Raw genomic sequence first — 20513 nt, 5'->3', positions numbered from 1 at the left:
CATATTCTAGTCGAGGTCCAAAATGCAAATACCAGATTGCGTTGTGAGGTTGCGGAGATATTCAGCTTTTTCTTAGATTTCATGGTCCATAATATTCTGTCCGCGACTGTACATGGCAGCTCCACTGCCATGTACTAACTAGTCATGCGACGAACCGAATATTTACAGAAGCAATGCAGGGTGACTGCTCTTTGCTTGAACGGCACAGTGCTTTGCTCAGTAACTCTCAGTGGCGTCTAGAAGTGAGATGAGTATCAACGGACGCGATATGCTATGACTTTGCGTTTGCATATTCTTGAAGATCATTGCATGCTGTGCCATAATTTTGTCTTTGCGTTTGGTCGTGAATATGGTTGTGCGCTGTGCCATAATTTTGCCTTCGCTTTTTATCAAAAACTTCATCTTGTGCTGTGCTATAATTTTGCCGTACTGCTTGGCCAGGAAAGTAATTGTGCACTGGGCCATGATTGTGCCGGTACATTTGATCATGAATGCCATTGGCGCTGTGCTATAATTTTGCTTTTGCATTTGGTCGTTGACATAATTATGCACTGTGCCATGATTTCGCCCTTGCATTTGGTCATGAACGACATTGTGCACTCTGCCGTAAATTTACATTTGAATTTGGACATGGACCTCATTGATCTAAAGCACGCAACGCTGCTCACCTCATTGTCAAGGCCGAGGAGACTGAGGTACTGAAGGTATTTGCTCAGGTTCATGTTTCCGTTGCTTCGAACCTGCGAAGGAAAAGAAAAAGACATGTGTGAAGAAAATGACAAAATTTGCATTGTGATGCTCTGCAGAAGAATGCCGCAAACGGACAAACGAAGTTTTTCAAGAAAATATTGCGATGAATAGGCAATGGTTCTTACCCATCCAGTGCTCTTGAGCATGCATCTGCTAAGCCTTGGGAGATATTCCTGCGTACACCGAAACAAGAACAACAGGAGGTTAGTTCTTCGAGGTTCTAGTTACAGCATTCTCCTTTACACGTTTTTATACCGTATACCGTGTATCTAAATTGTCACTTGTGCAACTAGATCATATGCCACGAAAGTTAAAAGATATCATTTGGCTTGATTTCGCCTTTAGCTACAAGTATGATGCAAAATAGGGTGTTGATATCATTGAAAAGGCTCCTTCACGACAGCGACATTGTTGGACTGCTGTTAAGGTATGTACAAAGGCGTTTGTTCGTATTAACGTTTCTTGATTGTACTGTCGCCTTGTATATATTGTGTAATACTTTCACGTTAACCCGCGTTGCTTCTTCTGCAATATCTTTGCGTTGTTTTGACCGCTACATTACAACGTCAATGCGGATGCATTAGCTTTTCTTCTTCGTACACAAATACTGCGCGTGAGTGTACAAAACTATGTGGGTAAAGCTAGTGTCGGAAGGTGCGATTGGCCTGCGATTTCGCAGTTGCAAATTCTTGCCACTGCAATTCGCATGTGCGGTTAAGTGTGCCGTAAGTGTGCCGTCGGCCGCGTCGCGAGCACGGTTTCAATGAGGATATTATTTTTGGGACTGTGAGGCTAATTTCTTTCCCGCAGTAAAACCGCAACCAAAAATATGCGCCTATCACGAAGACGGGGCACGTAGTCTAAAAATGAGGGCCGTTCCCATGGGTATGTGTCGCTGGATATGTGCGACAGAGGCCACTGGGTGTAAGCACCACTGAGTATGCGCCCCTCTTCAGTGAATCTCATTGACACCACTTATGTCACTAGGTATGTGCCATTCGGTACGTATGAGCAGACTTCGCGTCAACGCCGCTACCTGGCGCAGCGAGTCACAGTGCACAGTGCACAGTGCACAGCACACGACATGTTTTGACTATTCGCATAGATCAATTGTCACCGCATGTAAGTTCCTCCCGATGTTTTTTTTAGATTTTCGGAGGCACTGAGATTGTTTGGGAATTCGTACATGTGGCATGGACTGGGAACCAACAACAACGGGGATCATCAGACCCGCCACTGGTGGTTGCTTGCCTAAATTGTTTTTCGCGATGGTGTAACGGGCCCACACACGCTATAGGGTTTCACAAAAACGGTGTCCGGTTTGTTTTACATCGTTTCGACCGAAGCGGACTGCGTGAGCATCCGAAGAGTATTTCAGCCTTCCCGCAGAAAGTGCTCGGAAATGACAAAAATCACAGTCATCACTATCGGATAGGTGCGAAATAGCAATGTGAAGTTTGCGCGTTTGCGCAAATCGTAGCTGCGAAAGACAGTGCACACTCGCAAGCACGCGAAACAGGCTTATCTGTTATCACATAACAAAAAATTAAATTATGAGATTTTAGGTGCCAAAACCACTTTCTGATTATGGGGCATGCCGTAGTCGAGGGCTCCGGAAATTTCTACCACCTGGGGTTTTTTAACAAGCACCTAAATCTAAGTACACGGGTGTTTTCGCCTCCATCGAAATGCGGCGGCCGTTGCCGGGATTCGATCCCGCGACCTCGTGCTCAGCTGCCCAACACCATAGCCACTGAGCAACCACGGCGGGTTATCGCATGTTCAAGACACAAAGAGTAGCCGGTGCCGTATTTGCGCACCAACATCGTCTACAGCATGAACAACAATAATTTAAAAAATACATTACACTTTTGAAATCATTCTTTATTTTGATGAAAATCAAGCAGTTTGGTGCTAACATGGAAGCACGATGGGCCCATCATTACGTTTTAATTAGGGGTTTGATTTATTATTCGCGGCTTCGACCTTTGCGGGAATTAAGAAGATTTAACTCGGGACCAAATTTATTCCGCCTGTTCAAATACATGTTAAACGCAGAAATGATTTTATGACACAGTCCCTATACCAATTTGAATGAAATTTGTTGTGTTTGAAAGAGAAAGACAAATTCTAGTGACATTGGGAACCATAACTTTAATTAGATCTTGGAATTTCTTTCAAAAGTTGAAAAAAATTTGGTTAGCTCGTATTGTTAGTTCAAAGATGAAAGCCTAATGTTTAAATATATGTGCCTCCTGTATCAAAAACACATATCGCAGTTCTGTAAACTGCATTCAATAATGCACCTGAAGTGAATAAATTTCATAACTAAATTTACACTTTACATGACTTTGTTACAATGCTTTGGAGGGTTCTGCAAAAGTCAGTCCCAATCACATTTAAATTTGGTATTGCGCAAAACAGTGTATAATGCATCATTTTGTCGGCTGTCGATTTAATATTGCATTCAATTTGTACACTTGTAATATAGTCTTTTTTTGTTGAATTACGGCGTTGTAAATCTGACAGTTTCGTTTCTGGAAATACCGTAGTCGTCAATAATTATTATAAAATATACTTCGCAGCCTAAACAAAAAAGAATGCGCTGGCTACAGTTACTAACACCTAATTCTTTCTTTTATGCAACAAACTCATGTTCATTTCACTGGTGGCCGAGAAAAAAACGATTTATCCATTCCTACGTATTTAGAGAGGAGACCACGAGATAAAGCTGCCTCTTGGAGCAATGAACACAGTGCGTTATAGCTCCATTAACATTGCTGATAAAAGCATTCACAACATAAACATTCTTTATGTGCAGTCACCAAATTAATTTGGTCCGATTAGCGGATTACTATTGTTGTAAAGTGTACTTTGGCTATTTGACCAGGATTAGTTGAACATTAGTTGAGTTACGGCATTGTAAATCTGACAGTTTCGTTTCTGGAAATCCCGTAGTTGTCAATATAGTGTTTGTATTAGTGCCTTTGTTGCTCTATTTTATGAACTCTTATTTATCAAGTGTGCAACGGGTAACCTGTCTGAGCTTTACTTTTTGCGTTGCTTACATTTACTTATTTATATTGACCTTGTATTTTTGTGTTTTGCATGTGTATGCGTACTAAATGGGGCAACGGGTAGCCGTAATCTATTAACCGTGTGTTGGAATAGTCGGGTTTAAAGGGGCTCTTCTTCCCGTTTGTATATAGTTACGGAACCACAACGAATCCAAAATGGTGTTAGACATGAAATTTCTTTTATGAGCGAGTAAATGCTGCATATACATAAAGAAAGCATGCTTATGTCTGGAAGTTTTCTCGTTCTTGAACCTCGTGGAGGCGCGGTTATCCGCACAAATGGTGGGATTGGAACCTTTGTATTGATATAGCGCTTACTCATGGAACGCTTAATCGTGGAACGCTTACTCGTGGAACGGCTTAATTACGCCGTACTGTAGGACACGCAGCAAGTATACATACATTTTAGGCTGTTACGGTATTCACGGCGCATCACTCCGTGATTCACGTACATCTTTTTCGACTGCACTTCCTCAGTGCACTTTTTGAAGTAGCCTGTCATCCCGGAGGCACCGTTTCTTACAGGTTTAATCAACTCAAGGACGCTATCACTAACTGCATATATCTTTTGGCACGTGTTAGCAATGAACACGTGACCGCGCTCCGCGGAACGCCAGAGCAGCCGCCGTTGCCGCGCAACAAATCAAGGCACCTGTTGAGGTGCAGCAACGCCTGGAGGCATGGCTTCGGGTCATCCGCTACATCGTTTGGGTGCGCCTAGACTGTGTCGTATTGTAAATGAAAGTTCGTTAACAGCAGTTCTGCACTTGCCAAGTTCTAGTTGTGAAACCTCCCCCCCCCCTCGACACCTCCCCCCCCCCCTTCCCCGTACATTGCCAAATCAGCTCCATCGACTGGAGCAAGCTATTCGCTCTTGAGCGAAAATAATTTGGTTCCCTTCGGGACCAGCTGGGAGGTAAAGAGAGAGGCGAAAATACTTTTTTTCCCACGGATAAGCCTAACGACGTCTATGCGTTTTATTAACGCTCAAGTCGGCAACACGGCCGACCTTTTACACGCTGTACACATACATAAAGCTGGCTTCCCAGCGACGGCGACATACTTTTGAAAGCAGAATTCTCTTTGTTGCCAACGGAGGCTTGGCAAGTCCAAAGAACTATAGCAGGCGACACGAGGCGACACCCTCAGGCATGATTGTGCCTGATCAGGCTCGCTTCGATGTGCGGCCACGCTGGCAACGCGGGCGCTTGACGGAGCATGGTCACGTGCTCGCGCGTTCACCTTAGCTCTGCTCATCGCTGTGCATGTATCTGCACGCTATTGGCTCGAAGGAATGCGTTGACGGAAGACTTCGGCAATATTTGTGCGTCCCGAGGGCATTGTCCTCTCGTACCTTGGTACTCGTACACAACTGATAGCCTTTAAACCTCGATGCTACGAAAACGTTTGCAAATCGGTAAACGCGTGTTCAGTTGGCAGTTCTATAGAAAATGATATACACCATTTAGGTTCCTTATATAAATACAACCACCTGGCACGATACGAACACATAAACTTCAGGCCACTTTACACCTAAATAGTCTAACAAAAAAAAAACGATGCTTCATAGAAAATTTTGATCAATGTGGATAACAATACCCTTGTTCGAAGTTTGAAGACCTTATTGGTTTATTTTTTATTTATCTCTGAGTAGAGTTTCGTGTTTCATAGAGTCAGTGTTGCATATCATTTGCTGAGGTAGGTGCAAAAACGTGTTTTTCCCGAAACAACTTTTGACAGTACGTACCTCGATGTCACTGGGATGTTCTGGAAGATGCTTCTGACACCGAATCCAGGTTTGAGGATCGCTCATCTGTTGGGGAAGACGAATATTTCACTACGGTGATATCAAGGATCGCTCTTCACGGAAGTCAAAGGGGTTCGCAACCTTGCAATAAGTGTTTGTGTTAACTATAAGTGAGATTTTGAATACTTCTTGTCTATAGAGTTTTTAGTTCTCATTTCGTAATCTGTTCTGAGCATGTAGGATAGATATTTATGTTCTACATCATGGTTACTCTCATCTGAAGCAAATGGAAATGATTTTACTGGGGTGCTTAACACGTGTTCCTGAAAATAATGCACGTAGTTGCAGCAGTTTATAGAGCAGTAATAATAAACCAGAAAACGTGTGTGACGTGTTACTGATCGCGAAGACGGATGCCTAAATGCAAGGTTGCGGGAATATCAGATGCCACGCCTCATTGAATGACAGTGAGGAATACAACCAAGTTGACTACACATTGAAGACAGTAATTACTTTTCGCCTACGATTTTGCGAAGTGCACCCTTCTCTGTTTATGGCAGTAAAGCTTCACCTTTATTGGCCGTTGTTGTTGTTGTACGTTTACTTATTTAGGTTGTTACGAGTGCAGCAACATAGAGAAGCACCGTAATGCAACATTGCCTTCCTTTGGGAGGGTTGGTTCATCGTGCTGACAGCGCTTTGTAACAGCGAAGACCGAGACAAGAAGTAACAGGGACGACAAGACGGTTGCTGAGATTCCGACGTACAGTCGTGTCAGTTACTTTTCTTCGTATTTTGCAACTTCAGGCGCTGACAGCACGGTTCAATGGCACAAACGCAGCTGCGAGTGGCCGCTCGCAAAATACGCCGCCACACATCGTTCGATCGTTAGTCGAGGCGCCCTGTTGAAGGCCATATCAATTCGTGCTCGCTGTAAAGATGAACGTTCTAACTCAAAATACGTTATACATTTCAAGTTTACCAAGCGCAAAAGAAAGTTCGACAGCCATTTTTTCGTGGCCTCTGCGTCTAGATGGAGCGAATAACTGGCACAAGCTTCCTCGTTTCGAATCGAACACGGCAAAGCGGGGACGACTACGACTTCGTGCGGCATGAGGCGGTAGCTTTGAGAACTAGGATTGAGTGAGCGTAAGCCTCCGAGATTGTTATCCGGTGCGCGCGTAATTTCGGATGTCGGTGCGCGATCGACGGCTCATCTCGACGAGGGTACACGAAGAACATCATTGTTGCACATCCGAGTTCCGTTAGCCTCAAACCAATGATAGACAAAGTTCCTATATACGCATAAGCGTACGTGCACACATTAAGGCTTTTCAATGATAGCGAAACTCGTCGTCAATGAAGTCAATAATGACAAGGTTTATATGATGCGAAAGACAACCTGAAACGCGATTTTCTTTGAATATAGGGTTCCGTCATACAGCGTGACAAATTGCAAAAGAGAAGAGAACAGCCATTTATCTTTGGAGACAGATTATAGTTGAAGGAAGGAAGGAAGGAAGGAAAAAGTGGAGAAGGAAAGGTAGGGAGGTTAACCAGTATGGCTTAACCGGTTTGCTACCCTACACATGGGAGAGGGATGGGGGAGATTAAAGATGGGGAAGGGGGAGACGGAGAGAGAGCACATATCACAGCACACACACATGGTCCGTTGGAGTCCATCATTCTGGCATGGTACGCGACGTCACTCTCACAGCCGCTTGTCCAATCCCGTCTCTTTCAAAAACCGTAGTGCCTTTGTCGCCTTCACCTGCGATATCTTCTGTCGGCGGCATGTGAAAATCGTGTCGAGCGACAATGGTCTACTGTCAAGGCGCGCTAGAACAGATGCCAGGGACTGTCGCTGAACGTTATAGTCAGGACAGTCGCACAGAACATGTTCCAGCGTCTCCTCGCAAAGGCAGGCATTACAGAGATCGTTGTCGGCCATTCCAATGCGGAAGGAGTAAGATTTGGTGAAAGCCACCCCCAGCCATAAGCGATAAAGCAGGGTCGCCTCTCTTCGACGCAGTCCAGTTGGCATATAGAGATGCATCAAAGAGGGCAGGTGGTATTGACGGTTGCTCTGGGTGGTCTGGCTGTCTGGCTGTTTGGTGTGCACCATAGAGATAGCGTGATCTCATGTGCAAGCACTCGAAGTCTGCTAGCTGCGTCGGATCGTGAAAGCGGTATGGCCTCTTCTTGTGCGTCCTCAAGAGCTGCCCGAGCGGCATTATCGGCGTCTTCATTTCCAGTGACGCCGCAGTGACTTGGCAGCCACTGAAACGTCACATGGTGTCCTTTCTCCTGTGATGTATGGAGTAGGCATCTAATATCGAATACGAGCTGTTCGAATGGCCCGCGATGCAGAGCTGATAGTACAGATTGTAGGGCTGCCTTTGAATCGCTGAAGATTGACCATTGCCGAGGTGGCTCCCGATTGACGACACGAAGTGCAGCGCGAAGAGCAGCTAGTTCAGCAGATGTCGATGTTGTTGGGTGGTCAGTCCTAAAGCTGATGGTAATAGCTTTTGCTGGGACAACCACAGCACCGGACGAACACTGGATGTTTGTGGAACCATCGGTATAAATGTGTTCCCTGTCCGCGTACCTCTCGTGCAGAAGAAGCAGAGACAGTTGTTTGAGCACAGGCGACGACAGTTCAGACTTTTTTCCGATTCCTGGTACACTGAGATGGACTGTAGGGCTGATAAGACACCAAGGGGGTATCGATGGTTTAGATGCAGCGGTGAAACCCGATGGCAGTTTGTCGTTGTATTGTCAGTTTGTCGATGGCAGTTTGTCGTTGTCGTTGTCCGAAGGTAGTGCTGCAAGGTGGTGATAGGTGGCACGTGCAAAATGTCTGATGTGCGTTCTCAGGGCTTCCACCGTAATGTGAGTTCGCATTGGATGGTCCCGAGCAATCGCAATAGTTGCCTCTGTTGAGGTGCATCTGGGCAAACCAAGGCAGACTCTGAGTGCTTGAGCTTGTGCTGCCTGCAGAACACGAATATTTGTCTTGCAGGTGTTGGTCAGTACAGGTAGACTATATCTTAGAAAACCGAGAAAGAGAGCTCTGTAGAGTTTAAGCATTGCGTCTACTGACATCCCCCACGTCTTTCCTGCCAAGTATTGAAACAACTGGGAAGTTGCTGTCAGGCGCCGTTTCATGTAGGCCACGTGCGGGCTCCAACAGAGGTCTCGGTCAATTATTACGCCAAGGAATCTGTGGGTTCGGACATAGGAAATAGTCCGCCCATTGATTGAGATGATATAAGGCGTCATCGGTTTGCGAGTAAATGCTACTAGTGCGCATTTTTCTGGTGATATGCTGAGTCCCTGTTTACACAAGTAGTTCGCTGTCAAAGTGGCCGCTCTTTGAAGTCGCGCACGTATCTGAGGACGTGTGACTGCCGAAGTCCAGACACAGATGTCGTCAGCGTATATTGAAATTTTGATGGTAGTTGGCAAGTACTCAGCAAGTCCAACAAGAGCGAGGTTGAATAGCGTCGGGCTGAGAGCACCGCCTTGAGGAACGCCCCTGCTGGTATAGCGTCGCGTAGTTGGGCCATCGTCAGTTAACACAAAGAATGATCTTGCAGATAGGTAGCTTGCAATCCACAAAAAAACTCGACCACCTAGGCCAACCGTCGCAAGGGCGTCGAGAATGGCCTCATGTAATACGTTATCGTATGCCCCTTTCACATCTAGGAATAAAGCTGCAGATAAACGCTTACGGGACTTTTCGTGCTGGACATAGGAAACGAGATCAACTACATTGTCGATAGAAGAGCGGTCACGTCGGAAACCAGCCATGGAAATCGGATAAATCTTGTAGTATTCAAGGTACCATTCCAGGCGGCCAAGGATCATCCGTTCCATTATCTTTCCTACACAGCTGGCCAGCGCTATTGGGCGGTAAGAGGTGAGCTCTAATGGGGATTTGCCCTGCTTTAAGAGTGGCACCAGGCGGCTTACTTTCCATTCGTCAGGAACATTTCCCTCCTGCCATGAGGAGTTGTAAAGGCTCAACAACTCTATCCGTGCGGACCCTCCGAGATAGCACAAGGCCCGGTATGATATACCATCCGGACCCGGAGATGATGAGCGCCTGCAGAGAGCTAGAGCGGCTTCGAGCTCCTCCATTGTAAAAGGAAGGTCCATGCGGCCATCACGTGAATTGGGGACGTCAGCTCGGGCTGGAGGATCTGGACGAGTAGCTTGGTCTGCGATCCGCGCACAAAAGTCTTCTGCGACATCGATGTCTTGCCGCCCTTGGAAAAGCGCTAGCGTCTTGAATGGGAAACGCCGTTCCGGAAGGCAACGCAGACCTTGCACCGTTTTCCATATGTGAGACAGTGGCTTGCGGGGGTCGAGTTTCTGGCAAAACGTTGCCCAACGTTCCGACGCTAATCTATCCATACGACGCTGAATCTTCTTTTGCATCCTCCTGGCTGCCCTAAGGTCATGAATTGATTTTGTACGCCGATATCGACGTTCCGCCCGGCGACGAAGCGCTCGAAGGCGCTCTAATTCTATGTCGAAGTCATTCCGCGTGGAAGAGGTCGTCATCATGCGAGTGGCGTTTTGCATCGTCATTTTATTCGTTTGCTCTAACCCTAATGGTAGGCCCTCGCGGCAGGCATCTTCCATCTCAGATTTGAAGTTGGCCCATTGAATCGTCCGAATGGTATTCCGTAAGCCTGATCTAGACGACAAGCCTTTGATGTTCAGATAGGTGGGAATGTGGTCACTCCCATGTGTCTCAATGTCTGGAAACCACTTCACACATCTGGCGAGAGAGTTGGAGACGAAAGCAAGGTCGAGGCAGCTGCCGTATGTCACGCCGCGAAGAAAGGTGGGGCTACCATCGTTCAGGAGAGTAAGGCCATAGTTGTGGGCGATGCTTGCTAATCTTCGTCCTCTTGCATTTGTCCGTGTACTTCCCCATGCTGGATGGTGTGCATTGAAATCTCCTATGATGACCCATGGGGCGGGACAAACACTCAAGATATCCGCAAATCTTTTGGTATCGAAATTGCAGGAAGGCGATATATACACGCCTATGAGAGTAAACAAGAGTTTTTCCTTTTAACTGTGATGCATATATATTGATTGTCGTCGTGGGGAGCAATTGGTTGCAAAACATAGGTGAGTTCACGACGAACAAAAATGACGATTTTGCTGCATGCACCATTTGTTGATGACATGATAAATTCGTATCCTGACAGTCTTATTGATTTCGACAAGTTGGGCTCACAAATGACGATGAGGGGAAACAGATTGGTGTATACAAACTGCCGAAAATCTGAAATTCGTGATTTTAGCCCTCTGGCGTTCCATTGGATGATGGACGCAGCCTTGACTTCTTTCCGGAAGGATGGGGTATGGGTAGCCATCTTTCTAGTTGAGGGATGCAAGCACTGGGCCTAAGGCGTCCAGCACTTTAAGTGCGTTTTGAGCACAGGGTGTCCCGATGTCCACTAAAATTGCTCGAATGGCCTCCATGAGAGAACGTAGCACCGAGATGACTTGGCGGTCTGTTTTAGGTGAATCGTCCATGGCCGGAGAAGGATCAGGTGGGACCCCGATCTTCTGAGGTTCCTTCGCAAGGGAGCGGCTTGGTAGCGTAGGCCACTCCTCTGAAGATAGAGTCTTTTCTTCTTCCTTCGTGGAAGTGGTGGGCCTTGTCGCGGTGTGACTAACTGGCACCGCAGTGGAGTGGGTACTGTCACTTCGCGCATGCGCCTTCTTCGAAGACGTACGATGGCGCCTACGTCGTCGCCGACGCCGGACTACTTCGGCTGCCTCCCTGTGGGCAGAATTGTCTCTGGCCATTTGCTTAAGAACCGCGCGCTCCCTCTTGATGCGGGGACAGTCCTTCGAGGAGGCCGCGTGAGGGCCGCTACAGTTGACGCACTTCAGGACCGTGGCACCGCAGGTCTGTTCTGCATGAGGTTCAGCGCAACGGGGACACAGTAGCGAGTTGGGACACACGCCTTTGACGTGTCCTAGCCTGAAACACTGATGGCATTGAAGCGGCTTCTGGATGAATGGTCGAACCGGATGACGGAAATGTCCGACTTTAACGTGGGATGGGATACAATCCCCCTTGAATATTACTTTTACGCAGCGCGTATCCCCAAGACGGCGCACTTGCGTAATGATCGTGCCTTCGTATGCCGGCTTGATGAGGCTAGGTAAGTCATCATTGGGAATGGCAGTGTCAATGTCGTAAATCACACCGGCTATGGATGTGTCGTCGATCGGGATAAAGGGGCGCATTTTGATTCCGTCTAGCTCTGTGATTTCTTGGAGTTTTCCAAGCGCACTCGCGTTGTACACGTCTATGGCGAGTATATTCTTGCGTGGATTTATTCTTATGTCTTTAATTTGATCCGGCACCGCACATTCCAAAAAAATGGATAGGGCTTGCCTGTTCAGCAATCGTAGGTTGCTTGACGGTTCTGTTGGCATAAAGATGATGACGTGTGGCCAGCGCGCAGGCCTTGTCTTCACAGTCGTTGTGCTCGCAGGAGTTGACGGCGCTGTGTTGGCGATTTTTCTCCTCGCCCTCTTACTCCGGACGGGTATGAAGCCGTCGTCGGATGAGTCGTCTTCCGACATAGAATACAGCTCGGTGTCTTCGGTGTCACTGGGGGAGCCAACTCGCTTCCTTGCGGTTGACGGCCGTGATGACTTCTGGCCAGGCGGGTCTCTGGCATGCTCCGCGTCCATGGCCGCAAGACGGGGAGGCGAGGCACCTCGAATAGCGAAGATTTCACCCAAAAATTCACAGAGCACAGAAACAAGCGTTCTGCCAAGAAGACACTTCGTCGTCTTCATTACAGTTGAAATATTGTATCCAGGCATGCAGACTGGCATGCATAGAAGTCTGGTTAAAGGTGTCCTACCAGACTTTAGTTTTTCCCGTAAAGTTACAAGTGTTTCAGTTATGATTGGCTTTATAACAGTGAGGTGTCCTTTTCTAAAAGTAGATCGTGCTGTACATGCATTCTTGAAAACGTCGCCGTATTGTGGCAGCCAATTACTCCCAATTCTAGCCGCCCTATCATGGCGTATGCCATCGATATATTGTTACGCTTAAAATGCTGTATTTTTTGTCCCTCACCACTTTTCATCTGATTCACACTGTTATGAAGTTATTGTTCGGTGCAATGCTTGTCACTGTAAATCCAACATTACTTTAATGTGGCCACCGATTCTATAGCGTAAGAGACGGTCTTGTCTAACCAGATTACATGTGTTACGGGTATGGTGCTGTACATGCGCTCTCAAATGCACGTGAGCGTCTTTGATTGCTCCGGAATGTGTTGCGGCATGTGAATAAATAACGAGCGCAAGTAACCTTTGAAACTCGATTCGAGGACCGATGACTGAGCCCGCCGCCATTGTTGTGATTTGAGTGTCGCTCGTCCTTTGGACACACGTTGGCCCCGATAGATTGTTAGATTGTGCTTTCACGCGGCTTCGCGGTGTTTGGTTCTTCGTCGTCTATAAAACGCGCCAATATATGAACGCAAATAGACGCCGATCACGTGTGCGTATGCATTGATAGAAATCTTGAGCCACGCCTTCCTCACCTCTGGTATGACAAGCGGGTTCTTCAGAGGCTCGCATGCTCCCCAGTCGGATGTAAAGAATTCCTGGACCTGAAAACACGAAAAAAGACCCGAACTGTTATGAAAAGGCGTCGAAATTCACCAAAGCAGGCGTTGTAAATGCTCCACAGCGGACGTTTTCAGTCGATCATCATCATTATCATTATGATCATAATCACAATCATTTATGTTCTCAGAACACCTGTAATGGAGCATTACAAATGGTGGCTTGGATGAAACGCTTACAATCCGCGATGCAGAGGCAAAGAAATGAACATATACTCCCAATAGCGAAAAAATGCACTAAGATTGCACTCAAGCATACGAAAACAGTAATTATGCAAAGAAACCGCTAATAGAGGAAAATAAATATAAGACCATAAAACTATTATAAAAGAATGCCATCACCGAGAAAAAGGCCGCAGTATAGCCCATAAGGCGAATCATCTATTGCGACAGCAAATTAGTAGACACCTATACGAAGTAAGGATAGTAGCTTTATCGGTCATATAACCTTGTAAACATTTGCTTAATATCTAAATTAACAAGCATCGCTTCCCGCACGCACAAGCAAACATGTATACATCTCACTCGATGACCGCAGAAACTCGCTGTCAAAGCACTGCAGTAAGGAAGAGCGGAAGCAGCAGCAAGTTCATTGGCCTACCTACTGCTTTACCTTTCAACGTGAACTAAGTGACGAAAACACAGCTCACACCAAACTAACAGCACTCAGCGCACTCTGTCCCGATCGCAGATCGATTGGAAGATAGAGACCCTATTTTGAAATGCGTACGGCGGCCGCGCCGCACGCAGCAGCCGCCGGAGTAGAACTGCATGCCCTCCTGCTTCTCCCCCCCCCCCCCCCCCCGTTGCCTTTGGCGTGACGGAAGACGGCGTGCTTCCTCCCCACTTCCCTCCCTTGCACGTGCGGGATGCCGGCGCCATTGTCGCTCACCCTCACACGCTTCCACTCGCACATACAAAATACGGCGCGAGGTGACGATGTTATCGCCCTTGGATTTTACACGGAACACCACGGTGGCGACAGAAATGCGTCTGGAGCGTCCATATTTTTGATATTGCAATAAATAAAGAAAAGCAGCAGCATGCTGCGATACGCGATGAGACGCAGAACCCCATTATGATTTCGACAACACTTAACAACGAACGTACTCCCCACAAAACTTTCGCGATGTATTGCGATTTTATAAAGTAATGGAACATTTCGTAAATTGAACGATGACAGTCAGGTCGTCATAGAACCTTTACTGCAGCACTTGATTCGCTTGAGAGCGTCAACCCGTTATATAACTGTCAAAAATATTTTAACGCTGCCCCATCGAGTCTATGTTACATTTCTTCGTTTAGTTTAACAATTCAATAACGAAGATTACATGCATACGAACAAAGGACAAGAAAAACTAGACAAATTTTACATACAGCACAATCTATCGATTTTAAGCAGAGCAAGACGACTGCGTAATAATGCAAGCTGTGAGCGACGGCAGACGTTGATAAAGGTACGCCCACAAATGTAGGACATCATCGATATCAATAATTCATTACTTTCTTCGCAAGCACGCGGTTGTAACTTCAAGGAAAGATTTGAAAGCCTCGCAGATTACTAACAACAACTGAGTACGTTCCGTATATGTAGCAACGCCATGGGCGGTCTCGAAGCAAAAAAAAAGAAGAAAAAACGAGAAGAAAGAAAACGTCACATGCGAAAAGGAAGCAAGGTCTAAAAATGGAACTCCTCGCTTCCTCCCTGCTTAACTTCCTTTTCTTAATTTTATTTCTTTAGCTATGCTGCTCGCTTGTAGGTTGCGCAGAATCTCAGTTGATAATTAGACATCCTCCTGCGTTCCAGCGAAAAAAAAAATATCTGCACTTCGTATGTGGCTGCACGAACCGGTACTCGAATACGGCGCAGCGTTCGAAAGGCCGACAAGCACCACGACCTCCGATATCGTGCGTGCCGATCTTGGAGGCTATGCGAGTACGCGAGTCACGCTTGGGGCAGTCATCAGGGGCCGACATAAAGGAGCGCTATCCTATGCCATGTTTCAGAAAATTTGAAAGCAACGTGCGGCTGACATTGTACGGTACGGAGGGAGGGGCGCTGATTTTATGGCTTTCGTTATTTAAAACGGCGGAATTTGGCAAGGAGAACACAAAGGAATGACTCTTGCACTTAAATATTACTTTTGCAAATTGTAGTTGTGTTATCTAAGCGAATAACTGTTTTTTTTTCGTTTCTACACTGTGACTCTGTATGCACGATATTTCAATCTACGTTTGGCGTCTCGGTCGGGACAGCTTCTCATTAGGGAGTTTTAGAATAGGGGCCCCAATACTTTGGGGCCCCAAAGGGATTTGCGGGTGTTAGCGTTGGGGCACGTAGGACTGAAGAGTTTTAGAATAGGGTTTTACGCTTGCGGATACCGTCTTGCGCTGACAGCGCCACTACGGCGTCAAAGAAAAGCTATTAGAAATAATTAAATAAAATGTACCATTTTGTGATAGGAATAATAACTTTGACTTGCATGTATTCGCGTTTAATTACAATTTAGAGGTTATTCTGTAAGCAGCAAGCAATTAGTTGCGCTTAGTTTTGAGCAAACCAACTTTACTAGCCTTCACCAGCCAAGCTGAGCCGTGTTAGGCCTACGAGCCATAAAATCCACAATCGAATTCAAAATCAGCGGCGTCTAATGAGTCAATCTTCACAACACACGCTCGTTGAGAGAAAGCGATAACCGCAGTCACTTCTCCTAGCTTGCGAACTTCACGCGTTACCGCGAATCGAACCCAGTTTTGTGCTAGGTTAGAGCCGTCGCTTCGATGGGTGCCGCCATGTTTGCCGACGCAAAGTTTTTGGGGCCGCTATTTGGGCTCACGCTAAATCGGTGAAATAGCGTTCCCAACGCAAAACCCAAACGGAGTTTGCGTCTTGCGCATGCGCAGTGGCTTCGACGCTATTTCTTTGGGGCCCCAAAACGTTTGGGGCCCCTATTCTAAAACTCTCTATTGTTATATTAGTTATAGTATAGCACACAGCGTGGCTTTAGGCAATTAGAGATCAGTTAACAAATAACCTAAAAAATTGACACAACGGACGGTAGCGCATTATTAGACAGTTTTAGTTTAGCGTACGCAACTATAGCGTACGCTATACGCTATAAAATAGCGTACGCTAAGCACCGCACGTTTTCTACAATTTTAGTTGGCCGACGATATCTTCGGATCTCTGAGGCCATATTCCGTCGTTGCGGCTATTTCTCGCCTGTAGCGACAGGTGGCGCTGACATCTCGACCGTTTCTTTCGTTAGGCTTCGACTCATTCGAAACGAGAAGCGATCTCGAAAACACCACGAAGTTATCCATAATACTCTGCCGTCGAAGCGGCCTGAGACTAAGCGAAAGCAGTTTACACAGTCATTTGCTACGAACGAAGTGAATTTTACAAAAGCAACGCCAAATTCGATTCGAAGCGGGCAGCCAGGATCGCCGCCATGTTTCCCGCAAACTCCGCAAACCCCGCAAAAACGCTACCGTAACTCGTTTGCGTTGCGTACGCCCGCTATACCCACTATTTCGTTTAGCGTTCAGCGCATGCGCAGTGACGACCCGCTATTTTTTAGCGTACGCAATGGAATAGCGTACGCTATACTAAAACTGTCTATTACCTTTAGCAAGGCTATAGAGGCTTTTACTTTCTTGTGCAACATTATTTTCTTGTGCGATGGTGCCGCAGAAAATACACTAGACGGAAAGGTAGACACAGTGAGAACCAGCGCCGAGTCTCACTCCACTCAAGATTCAGTAAAGAAAGAAACAGAATAAATTGTAACCGAAGTTACATAGTAACATGACGACGCGTTTCTACATAGTCTGTATGTTTTCAATTAAAGCATGTGTCAAGAGTCGGCGGTATTTTCGGCATGTCTGCATTTTCCATCTGTGTCACTTTCTGCGAACATAATCCAACAAGGAACGACCCCATACCAACAAGTCCAACTTTGCGTAGTTTTGAGAAATAATCTCAGGCTTAGCTCTTTGTATGTATTGAGTGTGCACTTGTACCGTTCTCTTATTATAACCACAGAATGTGAAATTCTCTTTTTTTCCTCTTCACAAATACGAAATAATGAGATTACGTGAGTGTTACCATGTAAGACAAAGAATTTTACGCACCGCTGGAGGTGCAACGAAAAAGGACACCCTTATTTCTTTTTTCTGCCCAGGCTCTAAATGCAGAACCGCACCCTCCGCGTTTCCTCGAAAAGATGCTCCTCTTTCTCTCTTCTAATCTCGTTCCATCAAGGTTCCTTTAACTAAGTGGGACATATTTACGAAAGCTTTACATTTTCTAAATGTAGCCCACGTGGAACGAATATCCTTTAGCAGAAGGGTTAGAAGTCGAGCTTGCTGGTGCGTTACGAGAACTCCTGTCAACAGCGCGACACAACAGGACAATAATTGCCAAAAGAGGGCGCAGACTAACTACAATAAACTTGTTAGCAAGCGGCCTCTGGTTTGTCTGTTCTTGTCCTGTTGTTTCTCACTGTTTCCAACTATCCTCTAGCGTCGGCTCTCTGTGCTGTCGAGGTTTTCTTTTTTTGACACGGTCACGTTATGTCACTCTTATTATCGTTCTTCATAAGTTCGAATGAGCGAATAGGACACATTGATTTCGTTCCAGATAATTCCACTCGCTAAATGGAAACGAATTTTCAGAAATGGTCTATACTTACTCGGTGAAAATTACGTGGCAGGAGATTAGTATAGGGGCAGCAGACGTCTGCTCAGACTTCACGAGCCATATTGGTCGACACTATGCTTCCGTTCACCCAGCGCTGCACCTAACTACAGATAAAGAAGGAACGTGCGATGTGTAACTCGATAAACAAGGGCGCGCAATGCCGTTTCTTTCCTCTTGCGGCAAAGACGCGCCTCCTGGCGATGCGGGGCCCTCCGAATCACCCATATTGGGACACGTTTGCCCCTGGCTCTCGGTGCGGCGTATGTTTGCTTTATACGCTGTATCTATCTAGGCCGCCTGGCCGGTCGGCGGGACGCTTCTCCGCGACAACCGCCGTTGCGTACACGCGTTTACTGGCAGAGACGGGGGAAATGCAGTCGTCTGCACGTAAGGCATTCGGACGCGTCGTGAGCGGGTGTTTATTTCTGTCTAGAGAGAGGGGGGGGGGGGGGAGGAACAAAGCTGAATCAGTGTACGTCGTCTGCTACATCCGCGCCCTGATACGGCGTGCGTCTGCTCTTGGGTAGTTTCGTAGAAAATACAGAGGGAGCACTGAAGCTACAATTGGAATGGTTGGGTGGGACATGGATCTGTATAACCATCGTGCTTGTTTAGGCAAGCTTCCAAGTCAGTCTAAATCAGCCGAACTGCCAAACGTGCAGCTCCCGTAGATCATTACCGCCTCTAGTAAATATTGGTAGCAGCTCCATACTTTCGGGGGCTACTACGTACCGCATGTATAAGTGTACAGGTATAGACGTGGGAAATGCAATCTGGGCTTGAGGTGTTGGAGAGGGTAGCGACCGGGCGCTTACTCCAGTTGAGAAAGAGAGAGATAGATAGAGAGAGAGAGAGAGAGAAAGTTGAACTGGTATGTCGTCTGCTATGTCTGCGCCCTGGTATGATGCGCATCTGTTCTTGCATACAGGTTACTACAAAAAGTGCTAAAAAAGTTGACTCGCCTTCCCGGCCCTTCGAAAGTGGGTGTCCAGCGAAGCCGGACATGCCCTTTGGGACGTTTTGCTGAAGGGGTATGGCATGTTTTATTGCCTTGGAGTAATGGTAGTAATGGTAAATTAGAGTAATGGTAATATTGACGGCACACCACTGCTGGTCGTATTGCCATTTCTTTTTCCCTTTGCCGCTCCTCGCATTCACGCCGCTCCTCGGGAGTCTTATAACTATGCGTTGCGTACCCATGGAGGTGCTGCAACAGCAATAAAATCAGTTAGACTTGTTCTTTTATTTATGAAAGGCTAGTGACGTCACACCCCACGCCCCAAGCTACCGTTGCCGCGGCAGCTTGCGCACAAGAGTAATCTTTACCGGGAAACGCATGCGGGCTGCAATACGTGCTCTCTATTGTTATCAGGAGCGCCTTGTCATCAATTATGTGGTTCGGATGCTTGTTTCGTGCTTGTTCTTTATTGAAACGAATGCGGTTCTGTATGTTGCATGCGTGATTCCAAAGAATGTACGCACTTTTCGCATCACTCTGCTGAGTGCATGAAGCCTGCTTCATCTCCACCGCGGGTCAGCCCAGTATTGCATTACGTCCGTGATCGGCCCACATTTCTGCCCACGGACACGAAAAATGCCGACCAACAAGAGGTTAACAGCTTCTCTGTAAAAAAACTTTGGCGCTGCGATAGTTGAAGCTCATGAGAATGGTGGCTACAGTTCAAGGATTTATCGAATCTTCATTGATGTAGCTTCAGAAGTTCTCGTAGCATTTTCTTATGTCAGACGCATACCTTAAAGTGCATTTCTGCATTACACCGTTCACAATCCATTTCTGCGTCGAAATCGTCATATTACTTGCATGAGTAGTAGTAAATAATAAGAAGAAGACACTTTAGCAAAGAACAGTCCGGCAGTTCTTGAAGTGGTGGCCTCAGGTGACGGCTCGAAGTTCTTGGACTCGAGCGGCATCTTCGGCTTGCCGAGTGAATAAAGTTGCTTAATAGTGCTGGTACACATGCGCCAGCACTGCGTCCACTGTGGTACAAATCTGCGAGTGCGTAACAATTGTTTGAGATCCCCTTTTATGTTTGCTTATCTTTTTATAACTTGTTATGCTAAAGATTATGAGTGCTGTACCCTGTCTTCACTGCCGATGTGTGACTGGAGCTCTGTCAAGCTGTCATGAAACAGCTTTTTTTCTCGGTCACCTTTTCTTCAGGGCAAGTATTCTGTTTTGGTGCAAAATAAAGTTATTTGATTGATTGATTATTTATTGCGCTCATTCTTTTCTTCAGCTTTCAAGGGATATCGTAGATTTTTAAAAGCTGTGAAGGCAATAATGCATTGCGCTCAGGTATATTGCGCAGTGTTGGATTTAGAGTGCGACATGTTGCAGAAAACGATCAATTCGTAAAGACAGAAAGCCGTTTGAAGACAGAGTCAGGAAGTATTCATCTGCTACCCTAACGTTCACGTGTTGGTCGAACCGCCATATTTGCCCCTTCTGCCGATTCTAGGGCCAGAGTTCTCAGGAACAGTTTTTTTATGGAAATGCTTTCGCTTGATCCACGCATGGTCCAGTGCCC

General features: G+C 46.5%; 1 protein-coding gene across 2 annotated transcripts in view; it reads right to left on the bottom strand.

The window, feature by feature from the left end:
- LOC139050605 (uncharacterized) overlaps window positions 1-20513 on the bottom strand; it is a 49829-nt gene that overhangs the window by 12122 nt on the left and 17194 nt on the right. For both annotated transcript variants that reach the window (XM_070527187.1, XM_070527186.1), the window contains exons 2-5: window positions 13179-13247; window positions 5575-5640; window positions 876-923; window positions 669-740 (exon numbers count right to left, since the gene is read on the bottom strand). In XM_070527187.1, the coding sequence (XP_070383288.1) occupies window positions 669-740; window positions 876-923; window positions 5575-5640; window positions 13179-13247 (255 nt within the window). The remainder of the gene's footprint in view (window positions 1-668; window positions 741-875; window positions 924-5574; window positions 5641-13178; window positions 13248-20513) is intronic.

This window comes from Dermacentor albipictus, chromosome 10 (assembly GCF_038994185.2).
Source record: "Dermacentor albipictus isolate Rhodes 1998 colony chromosome 10, USDA_Dalb.pri_finalv2, whole genome shotgun sequence".
Classification (NCBI taxonomy): domain Eukaryota; kingdom Metazoa; phylum Arthropoda; class Arachnida; order Ixodida; family Ixodidae; genus Dermacentor; species Dermacentor albipictus.
Note: the sequence above shows the minus strand (reverse complement) of the source record. Positions and strands in the feature narration are given on the sequence as shown.